At 41.7% G+C, this 19,503-nt stretch overlaps 1 protein-coding gene across 7 annotated transcripts in view; it reads right to left on the bottom strand.

The window, feature by feature from the left end:
• The window catches only part of PTPRJ (protein tyrosine phosphatase receptor type J), a 71,457-nt gene that overhangs the window by 16,611 nt on the left and 35,343 nt on the right, over positions 1 to 19,503 (bottom strand). For 4 of the 7 annotated variants that reach the window (XM_051621808.1, XM_051621809.1, XM_051621811.1 and 1 more), the window contains exons 2-5: positions 6,498 to 6,516; positions 5,307 to 5,450; positions 4,321 to 4,575; positions 3,511 to 3,777 (exon numbers count right to left, since the gene is read on the bottom strand). In XM_051621808.1, coding sequence (XP_051477768.1) covers positions 3,511 to 3,777; positions 4,321 to 4,575; positions 5,307 to 5,450; positions 6,498 to 6,516 — 685 coding nt within the window. The remainder of the gene's footprint in view (positions 1 to 3,510; positions 3,778 to 4,320; positions 4,576 to 5,306; positions 5,451 to 6,497; positions 6,517 to 19,503) is intronic. The other 3 variants (XM_051621810.1, XM_051621814.1, XM_051621815.1) reach the window with 1 other exon arrangement.

Genomic DNA, 19,503 nt, shown 5'->3' with positions numbered 1-19,503 from the left:
CCTGCTGGAGAGCAGTGTAGGGGAAAGGGACCTGGAGGTCCTGGTAGACAGGAGGATGACCATGAGCCAGCAATGTGCCCTTGTGGCTAAGAAGGCCAATGGCATCCTGGGGTGTATTAGAAAGGGTGTGGTTAGTCGGTCAAGAGAGGTTCTCCTCCCCCTCTATTCTGCCTTGGTGCGGCCGCATCTGGAGTATTGTGTCCAGTTCTGGGTCCCTCAGTTCAAGAAGGACAGGGAACTGCTTGAAAGAGTCCAGCGCAGAGCCACAAAGATGATTAAGGGAGTGGAACATCTCCCTTATGAGGAAAGGCTGAGAGAGCTGGGTCTCTTTAGTTTGGAGAAAAGGAGACTGAGGGGGGACCTCATCAATGTTTACAAATACGTAAAGGGTGAGTGTCAAGAAGATGGAGTTAAGCTTTTTTCAGTGATGACCAGTGATAGGACGAGGAGTAATGGATACAAATTGGAGCATAGGAGGTTTAAGATGAATATCAGAAAAAATTTTTTTACTGTGAGAGTAACAGAGCACTGGAACAGGCTGCCCAGTGAGGTTGTGGAGTCTCCTTCTCTGGAGACATTCAAAACCCGCCTGGACACCTTCCTGTGTGATGTGCTCTAGGTGACCCTGCTCTGGCAGGGGGGTTGGACTAGATGATCTTTCGAGGTCCCTTCCAACCCCTAGGATTCTATGATTCTATGATAAAGAGGCGGGCAGGGAAGAGTACAGCACAGCATAGCATCATTTGAGATAGAAGGGACAATTATCTTTTCCAACTGCCTGACCACTTCAGGACTGACCAAAAGCTAAAGCACATTATTAAGTGCATTGTCCAAATACCTCTTAAACACTGCCAGACTTGTGGCATTGACCACCGCTGTAAAAAGCCTGTTCCAGTGTTTGACCACCCTCTCAGTAAAGAAATGCTTCTTAATTTCAAGTCTAAACACAGATTTGAACCATTGCCACATTTCCTGGCACTGGATCTCTCAGGGAGAAGAGATCAGCACCTCCATCTCTCCTTTTCGCCTCCTCAGGAAGGTGTAGAGAGCAATGAGGTCACCTCTCAGCCTCCTTTTTCCCAAATGAGACAGACCCAGAGTCCTTAGCCACTCATCCTGGAACATTAGGTTGTATATTAGGCAAAGGTTTTTCACCCAGAAGGCAGTTGAGCACCAGAACAAGCTCCCCAGGGAAGTGGTCACCACACCAAGCCTGCCTGAGTTCAAGAAGCATTTGGATGATGCTCTCAGGAACATGGTGTGATTCTTGGGGTGCCCTACAGGAGGGGCAGGAGTTGGACTTGATGATCCTGATGGGTCCCTTCTAACTCAGCATATTCTATAATTCCTTCCAGCCTCTTTACCAGCTTTGCTGCCCTCCTCTGGACACGTTCAAGCACCTTAACATCCTTCTGAACTGTGGGGGCCAGAACTGCACACAGTGCTCAGGGTGAGGCTGCACCAGTGCTCACTACAGCAGGGTAACCACCTCTTCTGACCAGCTGGCCATGCTGTGTTTGATGCACCCCAGGATGCAGTTTGCCCTCTAGGCTGCCAGGGCAGGCTGCAGATTCACTGAGCCTGCTGCTGGCCAGCACCCCCAGGTCCCTTTCTGCAGGGCTCCTCTCCCAGTTTATACTTGTACCCGGCATTACTCCGTTACAGGTGCAGAATCAGGCATTTGGACTTGTTACATTTCACCCCATTAATCATAGCCCAATGCTCCAATCTATCTAGATCTCTCTGCAAGGCCTCTTGTCCCTCCAGAGAGTCAGCAGCGCCTCCCAGCTTGGTATCATCAGCAAACTTACTACTGGTGCATTCAACTGCTGCATCCAAATCACTGTTAACTCTACTGAACAGCACTGGCCCTAGGATTGTACCCTGAAGAACATCGCTGGTGACCGGTCTCCAGACAGATGTAGCCCCATTCACTGCAACCCTTTGAGATCTCCCTTCAGCCAGCTCTTCACCCAGCACACTGTGAACCTGCTCATCCCAAGGTTGGACAACTTGTCCAGAAGGATTCTGTGAATAACAGTATCAAAAGCCATATTAAAATCCAGAAGAAGTACATCCACTGCCTTCCCTTCACCTGCTAGGTGGGTGACCTTATCATAGAAAAATATAAAATTAGGTAAATAGGACCTTCTCTTTGTGAACTCATGTTGACTGTGCCTGATGCTTGCATTATTCTTTAAATGCCTTTCAATAGTACCCAGTATGATCTTCTCCATAATTTTTCCAGGAACTGAGGTTAGACTAGCAGGTAGTTTCCTAGGTATTCCCTCTCACCCTTCTTGTAAATTGGAATAACACTAGTTAGTGACCAGTGAGCAGGAACCTCCCCAGACTCCCAGTGTCTTTGGTAGACGATCGAGAGGGGTGGGTTCTGCCATAACACCTGCTCTCCCTTTCAGAACTCTAGGGTGAATCTCAACAGACCTCATGAATGTTCAGCTGATACAGCTGGTCCCTTATTATTTCAGTGTCCAAAATAGAGTCACTGTTCCCACACTTGTCATCTGCCAATTCATGACCAAGGCTTAGCCATCCTGTTAAAGACTGAGGTCAAAAAAGCACTGAATTTCTCCACTTTTTCTTCATTCATATTAGTCAGATGACCATCTTCAACAAGCGTCAGTGCAATATTTTCTCCAGACATTCTCTTGCTATTAATGTACTTTTTAAAGCCTTTTTTCATGTGTGACACAACACTGGCCAGTTTCAACTCTAATTGAGTTTTGGCCTTTCATGTCTTCTCCTGGCTTTTAAGAACCACAGCTCTGTATACACTTCCTGCGAAGCCTGACTTTGCTTTCAGAGATCATACAGTTTCTTTTTTCTCTTAAGCTCCATACGGATTTCCCTGTTCAGACAAGCTGGTCTCCTGCCCTGCTTGCTCGACTTCCACACAGCAGAATTGCCTGCTCCTGTGCTTCTAAGAGGTGGCTCTTAAAAACTGACCAGTGCTTGTGGACTCCAAAGCCCTCTAAAGTAGCTTCCCAGGGTGCTCCACTAATTAGCTCCCTCGACAGCTTAAAGTTTGCTCTCCTGAAGTTCTGGGTAGCAACTCTGCTTTTATTTTCATTACACTGAAAATTTTAAACATAACCATTTCATGATTGTTGTGCCAAAGACAGCCACCTACCATCACATCTCTCACGAGTCCTTCTCTACTCACAAAGAACAAGTCTAGGAGAGCACATTTCCTACTTGACTCACTGAGTACCTATGACAAGAAGTTTTCTCCCATATGAGAAGATATGAGGAGATGAGGATAGAGGAGAAGGAAGGTGAATTTTGTTTCCCTGGTTTGGCTTAATTTTTTAAAAATCAGGGATATGTTTCCTCCACACATTAAAACACTGTGCTTAGTAGACAGCCCGGATTAGGCTCCAGGATCACAACATTGTTTCTCTACACAACAGTTCCACATTTCAGCCCTCAGGCACTAGGCAGAGCCATGAGCTGCCCCGCAGAACAGGGTTGCGAGAAACCGTAACTTACTTGTAAAGACGCTTATGAACACTCCTCCTCCTTCCGTCTGACTGTCATTGACTCCTGCAAATACTGTGAAATTGTACTTTGTCCCAGGAATTAAATCAGTAATTTCAATTTTGGGGACCTCAGATGTCAGGTTCCAAACAGAGGTACTACTTGCAACCTCTATCCTGTACTTGTAGGAGCTGGAAGCAGAGTCGTTCACTGCCCATGCTAAGTTGACAGAAGTCTCACCAACAAATTCTGCCTTGAGATCATGGACTGGGCTGGGCTCTGTGAAAGGCAAGACAACAATCTGTCAAGAACATCTGCTCACGTACATGGACAAAAGAAACACAGGCACAGCACTCCTGCACTCCCTTCACATCAAAGGTTCAGAGTGCAGGAACACCCCGGCAACATCACCAGAAGCTCTTGGACACTTTTTCATCAGTGGGCAGCTAAAGAAAAACTGAATTCATTCTGAGTGGGATTCATCTCCCGTTGACCCTCCAAAGTAGGAGCACAGGTCACCACTGTGCCAGCATTCCCAGGCTTTCCCTTAGGAATGTAGAGAGGTGGGCAGGAAAGAGACAAGGGTGGAGGGGAAGATGGGGAAGGAAGATAATTAAAACCAAACCAGAAACATTAGGGTGTGTTTCTGTTGTACACTAACATCCAATTCTTTGCGTATAGCTCAGATCAGGCTCCGGATTAAAATACCACGTCTATACACAATAGTATTGAATCACAATCCTCACATAAGTAAGTAGGGCCCTGAGCTGCACAGTAACATACAGTCCAACACAAACAGGGCTGCAAGCAACCATAACTTACTTGTATACACCATTATGGACACTCCTTCTCCTTCTGTCTGACTGTCATTGACTCCTGCAAATACTGTGAAATTGTACTTTGTCCCAGGAATTAAATCAGTAATTTCAATTTTGGGGACCTCAGATGTCAGGTTCCAAACAGAGGTACTACTTGCAACCTCTATCCTGTACTTGTAGGAGCTGGAAGCAGAGTCGTTCACTGCCCACGTTAAGTTGACAGAAGTCTCACCAACATATTCTGCCTTGAGATCATAGACTGGGAAAGGCAAGAAAAAAATAATAATTAACTTTCAAGAATATTTGCTGATAAGCACATAAAGCACTCTTCTTTCCACCCTACCCAAACTGGTATCTGTAAAACTGTAATTGGTCTGGAAAAATAATCAAGCAAGGCACATTTGCTAGCTCTGCAATGTACTCCTCCTCTAATTTCTCACACTTTGATTCATGTCAAGGAGCAAAACTGCCTATTACCACCCTGTCTTATCTGTCAACTTCATGCAAGGTGCTGAGAAAGACTGGAACACACAACCTGCTGTTATTTTTCCCTAAGCTGGCTATCCCAAAGAGAGCCTTTCTAGCTGCAAGATTCACAAAGGCTCTCCTCTAGATACAGGATACCCTCTATAACAGGTGGAATAGTTCAGGTGTACTCTGCTATGTGTGTCTTTGAATCCCTATGTCACAGTACACTTGAACTGTTACAGCTGTAACCTAAGAAGCCACAATAATCAGGGAAGGAAGCCAAAGTCTAACAGTGATAAAACTATTTCAAGGCTATGCAACAATCAGTGTTAAACTGCACTCCCAGTCAGCTGTGCAGATACGTTTCTTTGGCCCATTCTCCACTCCAGTAAGGCAGCTGGATCCACGCTCCTGCACACTCTTTGCACTCTGGACTAGAGTTTGGACTTAAAATGCTAATACTGTATGAAAGCATAAAACGCCCTGAAGATTCACATCCCAGTCACATTCCAAACCACTTACGTGTTACATTGCTCTGATCACTGTCAGATAGTGACACAACCGTGGATGATCTTCCACCTCCATAGGTTTTGTTTCCACTTGTAGAGTTTGCTGATAAATTATCATCACTAGTGGGTCCTGTTTCTGAACTGCAATTCTTAGTGCCTGGAAGAAAGAATACAAAGCAGTAAATACTTTTATAAAACTTCTGGGTTTTCCATTTATAAAAGTACTGTTGTTTATAGATACCGTGCACAGACATGCAGTCACTTCTGCTCTCCTAGTTTGTTCTCCTACAGAGAATTGCACATTTCCTGGTTTTACCATGTAAACTTCTGTCTGATTATCTGAACTAGATTGAGATTGGCAAAGTGTTTCAGTCACTCACTGGTTCTACTCATGGTTTGGATGAAAGCTACCATGATCTGCCCTTTTTTTCAGTGCAGTTTTGTTTGAAAATAACTGAACAAACTTGTAGCCAACTTCTGCATGTGTATTCTTCTTGCACATTACGAAAAGCTAGCTGCTTATCCTGACATAGCAAGTTTGTCTCTTCCCCTCAGTATATGACAAAAAAAGTTCTCAAATTCACACAGTGTGTTCCCACAAGTAAGGAAGAGACATTGTGTACCTACAGAAAACAACTTTAGGCTAATGTGGCACAGCCCAAAGTGTGGAAAGAGTTGATTCCAGCCCTAAAATTGAAAGGCTGACTCATGTAAGTCTGATGTTGAGTGTTAAGGTAGAACTCATCTGCAAGTACTTTTTGGAAATTTCTGCCACATGAAAACTTGTCATCTTGGCAAGTATAGCAGTTGCTATTCTCACTTCAGAAAATGCTTAAAGCGTCACTTCAGGTGTTGTCTTTCATTTTGGATTGGTTTGTTTTGTATGGCCTTTAAGTATATTTTCCAATCTTTCTAAGCACATTATATCTGTACTTGATTTTAGCAGAACTCTTTACTAACTGAAAAGCAAAGGGAATGTCTATCTTTAAGTATCCTAAAATGCACTGCACTTCATATAACTAAAATATGTGAGTACATTTTTGAATGCTATTTCTAAAATTTATTTTCAGGAAGGTTTTTTTAAATACGTCACTGATACTGTTCAATTAGGATAGAAATTAAATAGAAGAAGAAATTCCGTAAAAGAAATTAGGATAATGAAAGTTATACAAAAAATATAATTGAACAACAGAACACTACTTACAGGCAGTTGTACATCTGACCTGGAAAACAAAAAAAAATAATAGAAATTAAAATTTCAAAACCACCGGAAGCTCAAGTAAATAAGGACTGTATTAATTAACACATGGGAGGAGGGGGTGACACTAAAAAATCCAAACTTTTCAACCTGCAAAAGAGATACCTAAAAATCTACTGATATCAAAATATCACCAAAAAGATACCAAACTATTTGGAAATAAAGGCAAAAACAAAAACACAAACAAAAAAACCCCCATGTTAGTCTTCACTTGTTCTCTTTTTCTTTAAACCAAACAGTTTATTTTGTCACAAAACCAGCTTGCATAACATATGCTGATTATTTTGCACATATAAATTTAAAACCAAAACCTAGAAGATCTTAGTCAAAAGACAGTTTAGTTAGTAGCTTCAACACCATCCCACAGAAAGCAGCAGATGACAATTAGGTCTTTTTTCTTCATCTGATTTTGACTTTCATCCCCATTGCTGTATGAACTTCATTATTCCAGCTCACAAACAAGTATTTAGCATTTTCTGAAACAAACTCAATGTAGTCAAAGTTCAAAACACTTAGTACACATTCTGAAATCTCTTTTATATATCAAAAAAAGTATCAGCAGCTGCCAATTAACTGCAGCCTGAAACTTACTCTGCTAGCAATACTGACAAGCATACTAGAATTTTGCTTTGAAGACATTTTTTAGTCTTTCAATTTCATGCTTTTACTTCCCAATAAGCCACTTCCCTTCCTGTTAGCATGCAGACTGTCCTGTAACTTGTTTTCTTCATCTCCTCCCAGGTGGCAGCACGAAATACTTCCTGAAGTAGTGAAATCAAAGCCCCAGACTGAGGTCTGCCAGCACTCGAGAGGAACACTGATTTCCTGAGGCTCTTGTGGCCAGCTGACACCATCCGATGGCAGAAGCCACTTTCATAATGTAATAAATAGGTTATTTCAGCAGTTGTATTAAGGATTAAGAACAACTATGCACCTTGCAAAGGTACACAACAAGGCAAAGAGCCACACAGAGATGTGTGTCCCAAGGACAGGCAGGTCCCCAGCATGGTGCTGGAGATCTGCAGGTCACAATGTCTGCGAGGGGTGCAGGCATGGTAGGTTTCTGCCAATGCACCTCTGGGTTGTTTTTGGCATCATGGGGGTGCAGGCAGAGGCAGTCTCTGGCCCTGGTGGCTCTAAAATCACCTGCAGGAGAGCTAGTACTTGGACCTTATGCTGTGTTACTCCTAAAAAAATCCAGCTTAGCCTTATGCCAGATGGTACATTACCCAAACGAAGCACCAAACCTGCTGATTGCAGAGATTGACTATTTACCTAAAGCACTTGAAACTGCCTCATTTTCTCTTTCCAATCTGTTTTCTTAGACAGTTTCTTAGCTGTTTCTGCCATGCCACAACCTAACTCAAAACATGCAGCTATATCACAACAACCCAATGTAAAGCTTGAATCCCACATCACTCGCCCCCAGCTCTCATGCTGCTGATGCCACACATAGCTCTATGTGCAGTGGCTCCCTGCATCACAGTTGTGGACCCAAGCCTCAAAAAATTGTTAGAAGATACCACTAAATCTTGTTGTCTGTAAGAGTGACTACAAAAAGCACTCTCCACAAAGACAAGGCAGGCCAGCTGACTAGAAGTAACCCCTCCAGCTATACAGTGAGGAGAAATGCAGCAGAAGAAAGCTTCAAGTGGAGACACCCCCCTTCCAGCCCATGATGGTCTCGGTGCCATAGCATGAAGCATTCAGGCACACTTCCTAGGCAAAAGAACACTTGTAAGCATCAAATAACCAACTCCTGGTCTTCTCTAGTGCAGCCCTACTGATAACTCAGGACACAAAGGACATTATTTGAGATGCAGATGTCCTACATATAAGCCCATATAGGCAACCTGCAAGGCTGTTATGAAGTGAGGAAATGTTTATCTGCACTCAGGTCAAGTGTCCTTCTGTATTCTTTCACAAGGAAGTGCAAAAAGGAAGAGACTACAAAGGAAAAAATCCACTTATAAGGCAGGAAAATACTCTGTGCAGCATTCAGAGTAGAAGTGCTAGACTACGTGGAAACAGCTGCTGAATGATGAGCAAGATGCTAGATTCCCTGAAAAGCAAGGGGAATCTAAAAGCAAAGCCAAAAAGATGCTAAGTTTAACCATAGAGTGGTTTGGGTTGAAAGGGATCTTAAAGATCATCTAGTTCCAACCCCCTGCCATGGGCAGGGACACCTCCCACTAGACCAGGTTGCTCAAAGCCCCATCCAGCCTGCCCTTGAAAGAAAGGGAAATTGGAAAAAGAAGAAAACAACAAGAAGAAATGCCACAGGACAGAGTAAGTCACAGTGATTGCCACAGCCCTACAGACAAAACAGCAGAAGCCTGACATCTTTCATGACCGGTCCTTCAGTTACTTTCTCTCCTGTAAAACTGCCTGAAGATGAGTGAGTTTCTCATCTCCTCCCCACATTTCAAGTTCAGGGGTACAGCATAATTCCTGAGCAACAGGAACAACAGACATCATATGACTGAAAAACAGGTATACCACTGTGCCTCTGTTTCTCACCTCCTCATTTCTTCTGTGTCAGCTCACACAGAAAGCATGTTGATTCCTGTTTCACCCTCAGCTACAGTCAAATTATTACCCAGCTGCTAAAAACTTGGTTGCACTGTCAATGTGTGGGTTTTGTTAATGATAATCAAACAACAAAAGGAAAGTTATGCTAAAACTCCTGTCACCTGATGAATGAACAGCTTCCCATCATTTTCCTTGCTTTTGTTTATCACACACTTTGGCAACACCCCCTCACAATACCCCTCTGACTTTCCAAAACTCTACGCGCAAACCAAGTTCAAAAACAAAGCAGATCCCAAGGGCAGCAGGCAGGACGACTTCTGAAACGCAAAACGGCACAAAACAAATGATCCCACTCCCAAGGGTCAGCCTGCCTGACTCATTCTGTGCTGTATCTTTCAACACAAGCCATGAACGGAACTGTTCTCTGGCATTATTACTTAACAAGATATTATTTATACAAAACACCTATTACTTCAGAAGGTATTTGTGTTGAACACCTGATTCTCCTTGTGTTTGCCTCTAATATATCAAGAGTCCTGCCATCTCCACTTCTCAATGACAGGAAGCCAAATTATTCATGTATAGAGTTGGGTACTTTTTAACCAAAATATTCAAACTTGGGGTAGGGGTGGAACATCCTTGCACAAGAAAATAAAAGACAGAAAATGCCCAGCTCTGAATATTTAAACTCAACTGCAGGAGAGGTACATACACAAACTCATTACTGTCATCAGCTATGGCAAATGAGTCTTTCCATGTGTCACACAGCCATGCTTAGAAACTGATTAAAGGCATTATGTTCCAGAGGAGTTGCATAATTCATCTGCACTCACACAAGGTCTGCTCTATTCTCCTTATGTGTGAAGTTCATTATTGACCAGGAGTTGCTTGTACGTAACCCACACAGGATTCAGCTCCGTCCTCCTCAGATATACACTGGGCCACCTCAGAGAGGAATTACTATCATTAGTCTCACAGGTAACCTTAAAAAGGAAGAAATAAAATGTGCTGCAGGAAAACATCTTCAAAAATACTAACTTACTGCAAAGCCCCGATTCCACTGATATTTGATACAACTTAGACAAAGACCAAGATATTTTCAGGAGCAGGATTTAAAATGTACCTAGGGTACACATGCATCAGGGGAGCCATGGGAGCTGGGCAGCAGCGGGGAAGACAGCAGTGCCTCCTCTTCTGCTGGCCACAAGACTTTAGATCAGCTTGGTTCTGCTGCCAAACTGTACCCTCTGATGAAGCTAAGAGTTCCCGCACCAGGGGGAAAACACTTGTTCACAACAGCCCACCTGTCCGGGGTGCTCCAGTTTCCAAAACAAACAACATGGTTTGGTTAATGTAAATACAAGGTTAAGAAGCTGGCTAAACAGTCATAGTGAGCAAACAAAAAAATCCTAAAAAAAACCCAAACCCTTAGCCACAAATCCTTTCTGAGAACACTACTTGAAGATTTTACTTACTATTTCTTGTGTGATCACCAGTGTGTGCCTTGTGACATAGATGCAAAAAGTCAGGAAATTAATCACACTTCTCAAAGCTAACCATCTTTCACAGGTGTACCTTCAGATCTTCTCTCTTCTCCCCACCCATCCTCTCAGGTTTGGAGGAGCTCCACAAAAATACCACCAAGCCATCACAGTGGTCTCCAAATTCTTTCTCAACACCCACTCACAAAAGCAGCAGCATAATTAAGATCACTGTCCCAAGAACCCTGGTATGCCCACCTACCATTTGTCATCCCACATCCGTAACTCTGGGCTTTAGGGGAAGCCACCACACTGCACCCATCACAATGGCTTTAAGACTGCAGGCTTTGCTTTGCTGACAAGATCAGTGACCACTGCCCAGCCAACAAACATTAACCAGCAAAAAAGACAGTAACTTGGTCACTTTCAGACTGCTCTGTCACCTCTGTTACTTCCTACTTGGCACAGGTTTATGCAGAAAACATTCCCATGGAAAGGTTTATTTCCAAGGTCACACAAAGTAAGTGAAAATTAAACCCTGGAATGCCACTGGGAAGCCCCACAATGCAAGTGAGGTTGCCCAGGTATTGCATCCACAGACTGATGCAGCTTTCCAGTACTTGCTGACTTTTTAGTCCTTGAAAAGCACTGACTGCTACTCCAGCTGAGGACACCTTCCCACTTCCCTGGGAGTGTGAAGTTTAAATCAGCAGGGAGTGACACCTTCCTGCAGGAGACAGTGGTCTCAGAGACAGAACAGGGTTTGGAATGATGCAATGTTTCTGTCTCTTGCAACCCATCACAGGGCTGTTTCACCTCATCAATTTCCACATTTTGTCCAAATTAATAAAGTTTGTACGTTTACAGCACCAAGCAAGAAAAATGAGATCACCCCAACCAGGGCATAAAACTATGTGCCTAAACCTGTATGAACCTAGTTCAAGCAACAATGCTGCCTCTAGCAATTTCTGGGTTTTGTGGTGAAAAAATACCATGCTGGAAAATCAGCTAAAATACATTTGTGTAATATTTTGCCTTATTTTCTAACTTCTTCCTCAAAAGTCGTATATCTTCAATTTAAAAGTATTTCTGTGTTAAATTAATTATACTGTTGTAAAATGCATAGAAATACATATACAATTAAAAGATATGCCAAGCCAAGAAATGCATTGTCCCCTGTGCATACTGTATGAAAAGAAAAAAAAGACCATACAGATTAAGCCTGTGCACTAACAGTTCAGTTATCCATTTCAGTTGCATTTGTGAATACTTGATCCTCCTGTATGAGGTCCCTACTACTTGAAGGGGGAAACAGTAAACAGGAGGCTAAGTCAGAACCTAACATTCAATTACATTATATAATTACATTTAAGATTATTTTCTGGATTTGGTGCTAGGGTTCGGGCTTTTGGTTGTTTGTTTTTGATTGGTGTTTTTTTTCTTTCCTTTTCCAATGCATATTTATCTTAGGCAGGCACTCGTGGCCCATCCACAAAACACCATTTTACAGAATGTTTGGCTTAAGTGGATTTCTCCTGGGGGAAAGAAGCTCTGATTTTAGCTGCAGTGCACCAAGTTTTTGTGAGATCTTTGGAGTTTTCTCTTCTTTTAACCCTAAATGAGCAGCTCTGCTAATGGGGCTGCATGGGGCCACACGAAGATTCAGAAACCAGAAGAAAGAAACATGAGCTGATACTTGTTATCGGTTGGGTAGGGCTGGACACTCTTAAGATACCACATTCTATTATGAAGCCATGCAAAACCCTAAAGCATTTGACAGCCACACGTAATTGTGCACAGGCTATTATGAGCTATTATGCAGTTATGTGAAAGAGGAAGGACTATTTCCACTTTGCATGTATTTGTATTTCACACCCCTGACATTTCTAAATTCTGTCTTCCCTAAAGCAAGCTTTTCTCCAAAGTGGGACCAAATATCGTTTTTTCCACTGCCTTTTATGAAAACAGATGAGGAGATTCTGGTTTGTGCAGCACCTCCAGCGAACTAAAAATGTTGTTGAAGACAAAGCCTTGTAGGAAAGCCAAGATGAGACATCAAAATAAAATCTGTGGTGAAACATACTGCAGAAAGTTATTTCTTCCTCTTCTGATTTTTCTCCAAATTTTACCTGTGTCTGCTTCTCAGACGGCTAGCCTAGGAGCAAGGAGTTTTCTGGGCAACTAAATCCACACTGAGGAGTGCAATCTGAAATATACCTTAGATCTGTTTCTCCTTCCTCAGTCCTACCTTTAAGGAAAGATTTCAAGGCTAAGTTTTCCTGTGGATTTGTACAAGGAAGTGATTACCTACCTGTGCACATACAACACAAACAAGGACAAGAAATACTCAAGACCAAGCAGCACAGATTTTTGTAGGAAATGAGCGGAAAAAAGGCCCAGATATCAAATGACTGCACCACAACTGATAGCTCCCTCACCACTGACCCTGGGAAGCACCACTGGACTTCTTTCCAATGACTTCCTGATCAAACATCTGTTTAAAACTTTTCCATGCAACCCTGTACTTCTGTTCCCTCAAGCCTACAGGTCCTGATGAGCTACAGGCAGCAGGTACTGCAAACCACCTCACAGTTCGGTAGCATCCCTCCAAGCATCCTGCAATCTTCCCACTGAGAAAACAACAGAATTTCATGCTTGGAGAAAGGCCTACATGTAATGTCTCTTCAGAGACAACCCAGCTGAAGGGGTTTACAAAGAGAACAGTGTGCTTATTTGACAATGGCAATGAGTAATATTTCAAACAGCTACTTACTAAAACCCAAATTGTTATACTACCTACTTGAGATGAACATCAGAACAACACCAGTAGAAGTACAGCTGGGTGTGTAATGAGCAATACCTGAATCAAAAAGCCTCCTTTTTTAATAAGAATTTTCACTTAACACTGCCAGTCATTTTTTTTCACAAAACTAAGAAAGCTTCAATCTTTATTTTATGTGAACAAGGCGCATTCCTGCATGTAGCTTAACAGTACTATTTTTTCACTGTGAGTCATTAGTCAGGCACACCCTGGAAGAAGGAGGACACAATGAAAAAAAGAAGAAGAAAAAAAATCCCTAAAACTCTTGTGGTAATGACACAATGCTAACTGTCCCCAGATCAGCAGGGTTGGCCACCCAGGCAACATGGAAAATGTTCACCAGAGCCAGCAGCCACCCGGCCTTTGTAGCACAGCCATGAAACAGAGGGGCACTTCCTTACAGCACCCTATTTCACATCTGCTTAGCTGAGAGCAGCTCAGACTCTCAAATTTCTCTCTCATCACAAGTAGATCTCACTTTTCTGAGCCAGTCACTTTAGACAATACACAGTCTTTGCTCAGGAAAGCATTAAAAGATACTTTTATATGAAAAACAATATTGAGCTGGATTTGAGAGTTCTCCACGTAAAACTAGCTGTAAAGGGATTTTCAAACTTACACATAAGCTTAAATACAACACTAGAAAGATGATTTATATTGAAAATAAAGAAAAAAATGTTTATTTATGACACCCTGTCTGGGGGCAGGAGAACCATGGCCTGTGAAAGCCTTCAGCTTACTCACATGGAGCTCAAAAGTGTCTTGCTAGATATAAAATCCTTTTTTGAGGGGCAGTCTTGATGTTGGTACATGAAGGGCTTGTTTTTTCCTGCCCTACTTTTATCATTTTCTTAGGACAGTTTATCTTTTTGCCCTTAGCAGGGTTCTGAAAACTTCCTAATTTAAAAAGCAATGAGGTGTGCAGCAGGGAGAAACCAGCCTGTGACCACTGCCCGACACAGAGGCCTCTCAGGCTAACCTTCATCTCCTTCACGCTCTGTTACTGTTTATTACCATTTATTTATGCTTTTCCGCATGTTCAGTTCCAACTCCATGTAAAATGATCCACTAGAATCCAAATAAATCATCCGAATGGCACTGCCCTTGCCCCATAGCTGAATAAATCTACCGCACAGAAGGGAAGAAAGCAATCCTTTCTCAACATCCCCTAACAGCAGCTCTGCTTTGGTAATACAGTCTTGAGCCCACTAGAGGCCCCAATAAACCAACAAACTTCAGCCCGTGTGACTAACAGCAGTAAAATATGCCTAAATTCCCATAAAAGATTACATATTCTGGAAAGTACAAGGCTAAGGATAACCACGCTAGAGCACAAAGTGTGGATGTAGATGTAAAAGCCAGCTGAGATGGAGATCACGGGAGCTGGTGACACCATGCTGAGCCGGCTAAGGCAGGCGCAGTGAATCTGGAAGCATCACAAACCTGTCATAATAAATTACTGCCTGGACATTAGAACTTCTTCAAGACACTTATTTACTACATCTCATCTTCAGCTACACCAATTTGTATTGAACCTACATTTTTTCATAGGAGCTAAAAGCAAAGTAGCATTTGATCAACCTCTTCAAAACAAATGCAATTTGCCTCGTATCAAAAAACATTGTGCTAAACTTTTCTCCAACTTTAAAATAAGTCAGAGACCTGGCTGATCTCGAAGGATCAGATTATCACAAACAATTTGATTAAACAATGTTTTCCTATATGCTGTTTTCACATGCAGCAACATGGGGTTGGGAGAAACCCTTGAGGTTTGCCTGCAACTGTCAGCCCATTTAATGCTTTAATGAATTTAAACTGTAGCAAAGGACAAATGGAATGCAAGCGTTCAAAACATGTAGTAGTAGTCCTGGGAGGGAACAAAAGATCTCATTGTACAGCTCCAGTAAGTTCATCTAGGGCTCTGGTTGAGTGTCTCTTTTCCTCCTTTTTGAACAGAAGCTGAATAGAAACAGGAATGAGAATTGGCTCCACCATCACCCCATCGCCAGACTTGCTGCTATGAATACATTAAGGCTGCATGAGAAGTTATTCACTGACAACATGGGCACTCTCTCTTATCAGTAAATAGACACATCTATCAAAGGTCAACTTCATGGCCATCTGTGAGGACCAGCTATGGTGGAAAAAGGCTGGGTGATGCAAGGTCAGAATCAGAGACAAAACTGACACTGCAGCATGACCAGCTGCAAACTTTTTATTCTAGAAAGATAATATCTATGGCTTCTTTCTCCTTCCAAGGCACATGAAGGAGTTCCTGCTGACTTGTATGTTTCACTTAGCTTTGATACGTATCAAATAGCTAGCAGCTAATTTCAAACTTACATTTAAGAGGAACATATGTTTACATAATTATGAAACACAAAACATGCTCATTTCAAATAAACTGCATATTGTATCACTGTGCAGTATTTGCTCAGCCTTGGACATCACTTGGAAAAAGAAACAGTGGAAGCTTGTAAAACTACAAGTAAATTTTTACAAAATGTTGGTCATAATGTGCTTAGAGTAATATTACCACTGGCTGTATATTACAGCCAGAGTAATATTACAGCTGGCTGTATAATAACTAAATTGATATCCACTACCAGCAAGTTTAATGATGAAAAACAATTATTTCAATCAGAAATTCACCTTCCACCTGATGATGATTCTTGCAAATTTTAAAAACACAAGATTTTAAAAAGAAAATTTCTATAAAAGTTATATTCCTGAAGACATATATACATATATATCATACAGGCAGCCTTCTGTTTAACAGATTGCCTTGGCAAGATATTTTTAAAGCACTTCAAAGACTTACAAGAAATAGTGGTGCACTATAAAGAATAATTTTGTTACACAGGCCTCTGTAAGATCTAACAATCCTCCTGATGGAAAAGCAGAAAGGGGCAGCAAAAAGTGCAAGTACCATCCTCCAAGCACTTTGGCAGAAACTCACTTTGCCAGAGTCTGCAGCAGCAACTATTGTCTCAACCATGGAAGAAAAAAAGTGAGATATTAAAAAGAGCTAATACTAGTCAGGCACCAACACTGCAGAAGAGATTTGGAGTAGGGGAGGGCTTCATCAGGATCTCTGTTTTTCCTATGTTATTAACCCATTTAGTAAAATTATTTTTTTATAGTAAATTTGGGACAGTTAGAATTTCAAGTCTAAGGATGTCCCTAGATACTCTCAATGTATTTTAGACAAGCCTCTCAACACTTACATAGAAAATGGCAGAAAGAAAAAAGAGTAGCAGAATTAACTGCACTGGCCACATGGCTGTTCACCTGCATGAAATGTGAAGGTATGGGAGAAAAAGAAAGAGGGAAGAGGAAGTTGGTTGCATGCCAGCTGCTAAAACCCTGTTATCTCATACCTTTTAATCAGTGTGGTTTGTGCAGACTTTCACATCACCTTCCCTGAACCCTCAGTGGCCTTGTGCTCCTTCCCCACCTTCAAGTAAGGGTTAAAGCAAAAGTGATTCATAAGCCGGATTCCTTTGCACCTCTCCTGTCTCTAACAGAGATAGTCAAAATGTCACATATATAATCCTGACAGAAACATGACTACCAGAAAAATACATTTGACCAAAGAATGTAAAACTTTCCTAAGTATGATTACATACCAGAACAAAGTAGTGCATCCTTCTGGCAGCCTCTCATCATCTCTAGAAGATACTGTTTTATAACTGCTTATAGCAGCTACATTACAGCAGTTGAACTGCAGAAAACAGATTAGCAATAAAGACACTTTGGACAATTTGCCTTATCAGCAAGAGGTGACAGCAAGGTTTGAACCACACTCAAAAGGGTTTGATCCCTTGCCTGCATGGCAGAACCCCCATTCCGTGTTCCAGCGGCAGTGAGGTATCTTGCAGGCACTAACTGGGAAGAGTTGTTTCAAGATGAAAGACTTAGCTAAGAAGACACACACAAATGAGACCAAAGGCATACCAAGCCAAGCTGAACTAAAAGACCACTGTTCACTGCACCGAGACTGCTGGTCCAAAGCAAAAAGACTTTTCAGATGACCGAGAAAGACATTAGCTTGAATACACTAGCGCAGACAAGGCTCTAGTTTATAAAGATGCCTGATCCTTCACGTGACTCAAGCTATGAAAATGGAAATGTACCCAGAGACTTTTTCTCTGTCGAGGGAATACCATGTATTGGGACATGAGTCTCCAGACACCAAAAGGCATGAAGGCAGATGTCTAGACAAGCCCTAAGGGCTGAACATCTTTATAAAGACATTTTCTCCTTTTCTCTTCTAGTGATACATCCTGTCTGTCTGACTCATAACATTTTAAAATCCACTGTTACAACACTTTCTCCCCTGCACTATATAGCAGCTTTTATGTCTATGCCTCTCCTAACAGCAACTGCATGTTGTGAAGGCTGTGTTCTGAGCCCACTTTAAATCCAGACTAAGATTTAGAGCCCAGCCCCTGCTCTGTCTCTTAAAGACACTTACCAAAGCACATTCCTTACAAGTAAGCCAAACAAACAGAAAAGTGTTTGGATAACTAAGGAGTTTCCTTCTTGTCTTAAAGCAGAAAAGAGACCAGCAAGTGTGTGCCCCTGCACTGTAACTCAGGGGGTTCAGACACAGGTTACCAAAAATATGAGCTGTGATCATATATGACATAGTTGCACCTAATAGGGAAGACCCAGCATCACCCATTTCTCAAGGTCAACCATCAGCTAGACTGGCTTATCACGGGATAGCTCTAAAGTCAGGAATATGTTTATAGAAAACATGTCAATACTATAATATCCTATAAGAAAAAAGGAGGCAAGGTTTTGCAGGTGTAAAACAAAACAAAACTTTCTGCACTGCATGTGCTTCAGGCAACCATGTTTCATTATGGACTGTGAGAACAAAGTTACCTGCTTTCATTCAAACGCTACTACTACTCTGGAGACAAATCCAACACCAGCAGAGACAAGACAGGCATAGAAGAAAGAAAAACAAAAGAATTACCTTTTAACTGACAGAAGTAGGTAGCATGGTCAGTCATTAAGCACAGGGATAATCCTGTACTGAAAATCATGAGTACTACAATAAACGGGAGTAATTCAATGGGACATCTTCCACGTTTTTGATCTAACATCTACCATGGAATATCTCCTAGCCAATATCTCAAAAACTGAAGATAGATGATGCAACTTATCAGAATTTAACATGCATATTTAAATGAAAGAAAATGAATTGCTCTTGAGGTGTTGGTAATTCTTACTCAAAGCATTTATACTGCATGTTTATTAAAACTGTCTCATCTGAATAACATCCTTTATACCCTACATTCAAACTAGCCACACTGGAGACTGCAGAGTGAATCAGCTGAAGAAAGGGAAAGTATTTTACTATTTCTATTCTTTATCCTTAATGTAATTTAATCCTGAAAGATACCACCAGTTTTCCTAATATCTCTTACCCCATTTCAACATACGTTGTATGAAGATCCCCCATCCCCAATTATTAGGACATTGATGTTTTAAGCTCTTACATTGTTCTTTTACATACCTCTCCCACATCATATGAATATTTCATATGCAGTCTTAGCACCAAAATATGCAAACTGTGAGATTTCTTTCATTAATTTCATCAGAATAAATTTTATTGCAATTCCATCAACAGAAGACATCAGAGTATATTTATAGCAACTATTAAAAAAGCTGGATGTAAATGGTGGCTCAGTCGCCCCAGAAACATGATGCTTGCACAGCTACACAACCCAAAATAGACCAACTGAGCCGATCTTCTGCAGAAGCAACCTTTCCAATAAAGCACCAGAGCTTCCTCCTTTATTTCAAACACTGAACAGACGCCCAAAAGCCAGAACAGCTTTGAATAAGGATGAGTTTAAAATGACTAATCGTTTCCTCTATTATTATACAGAGTTTATGTTGCCTCTTAGATATCTTGTTTGTGTTACCATGTGAGCTAGTTCCTTCTGCTGCAGTACCTCAGCTTTTGGTGCAAAGCTCTCTTTTTAAAGCAACAGGATTAAAAAGCAAAACAAAACATAAACCCCTCACTTGTCTGAGGGAGCCAAGTTTCCTTATTGGCTGAACTGGATCCACATGTTCACAACAAGCTTGAAGACTATAA

The sequence above is a fragment of the Apus apus genome, chromosome 5, assembly GCF_020740795.1.
Source record: "Apus apus isolate bApuApu2 chromosome 5, bApuApu2.pri.cur, whole genome shotgun sequence".
Lineage (NCBI taxonomy): Eukaryota > Metazoa > Chordata > Aves > Apodiformes > Apodidae > Apus > Apus apus.
This window is presented reverse-complemented; position numbering and strand designations above follow the sequence as displayed.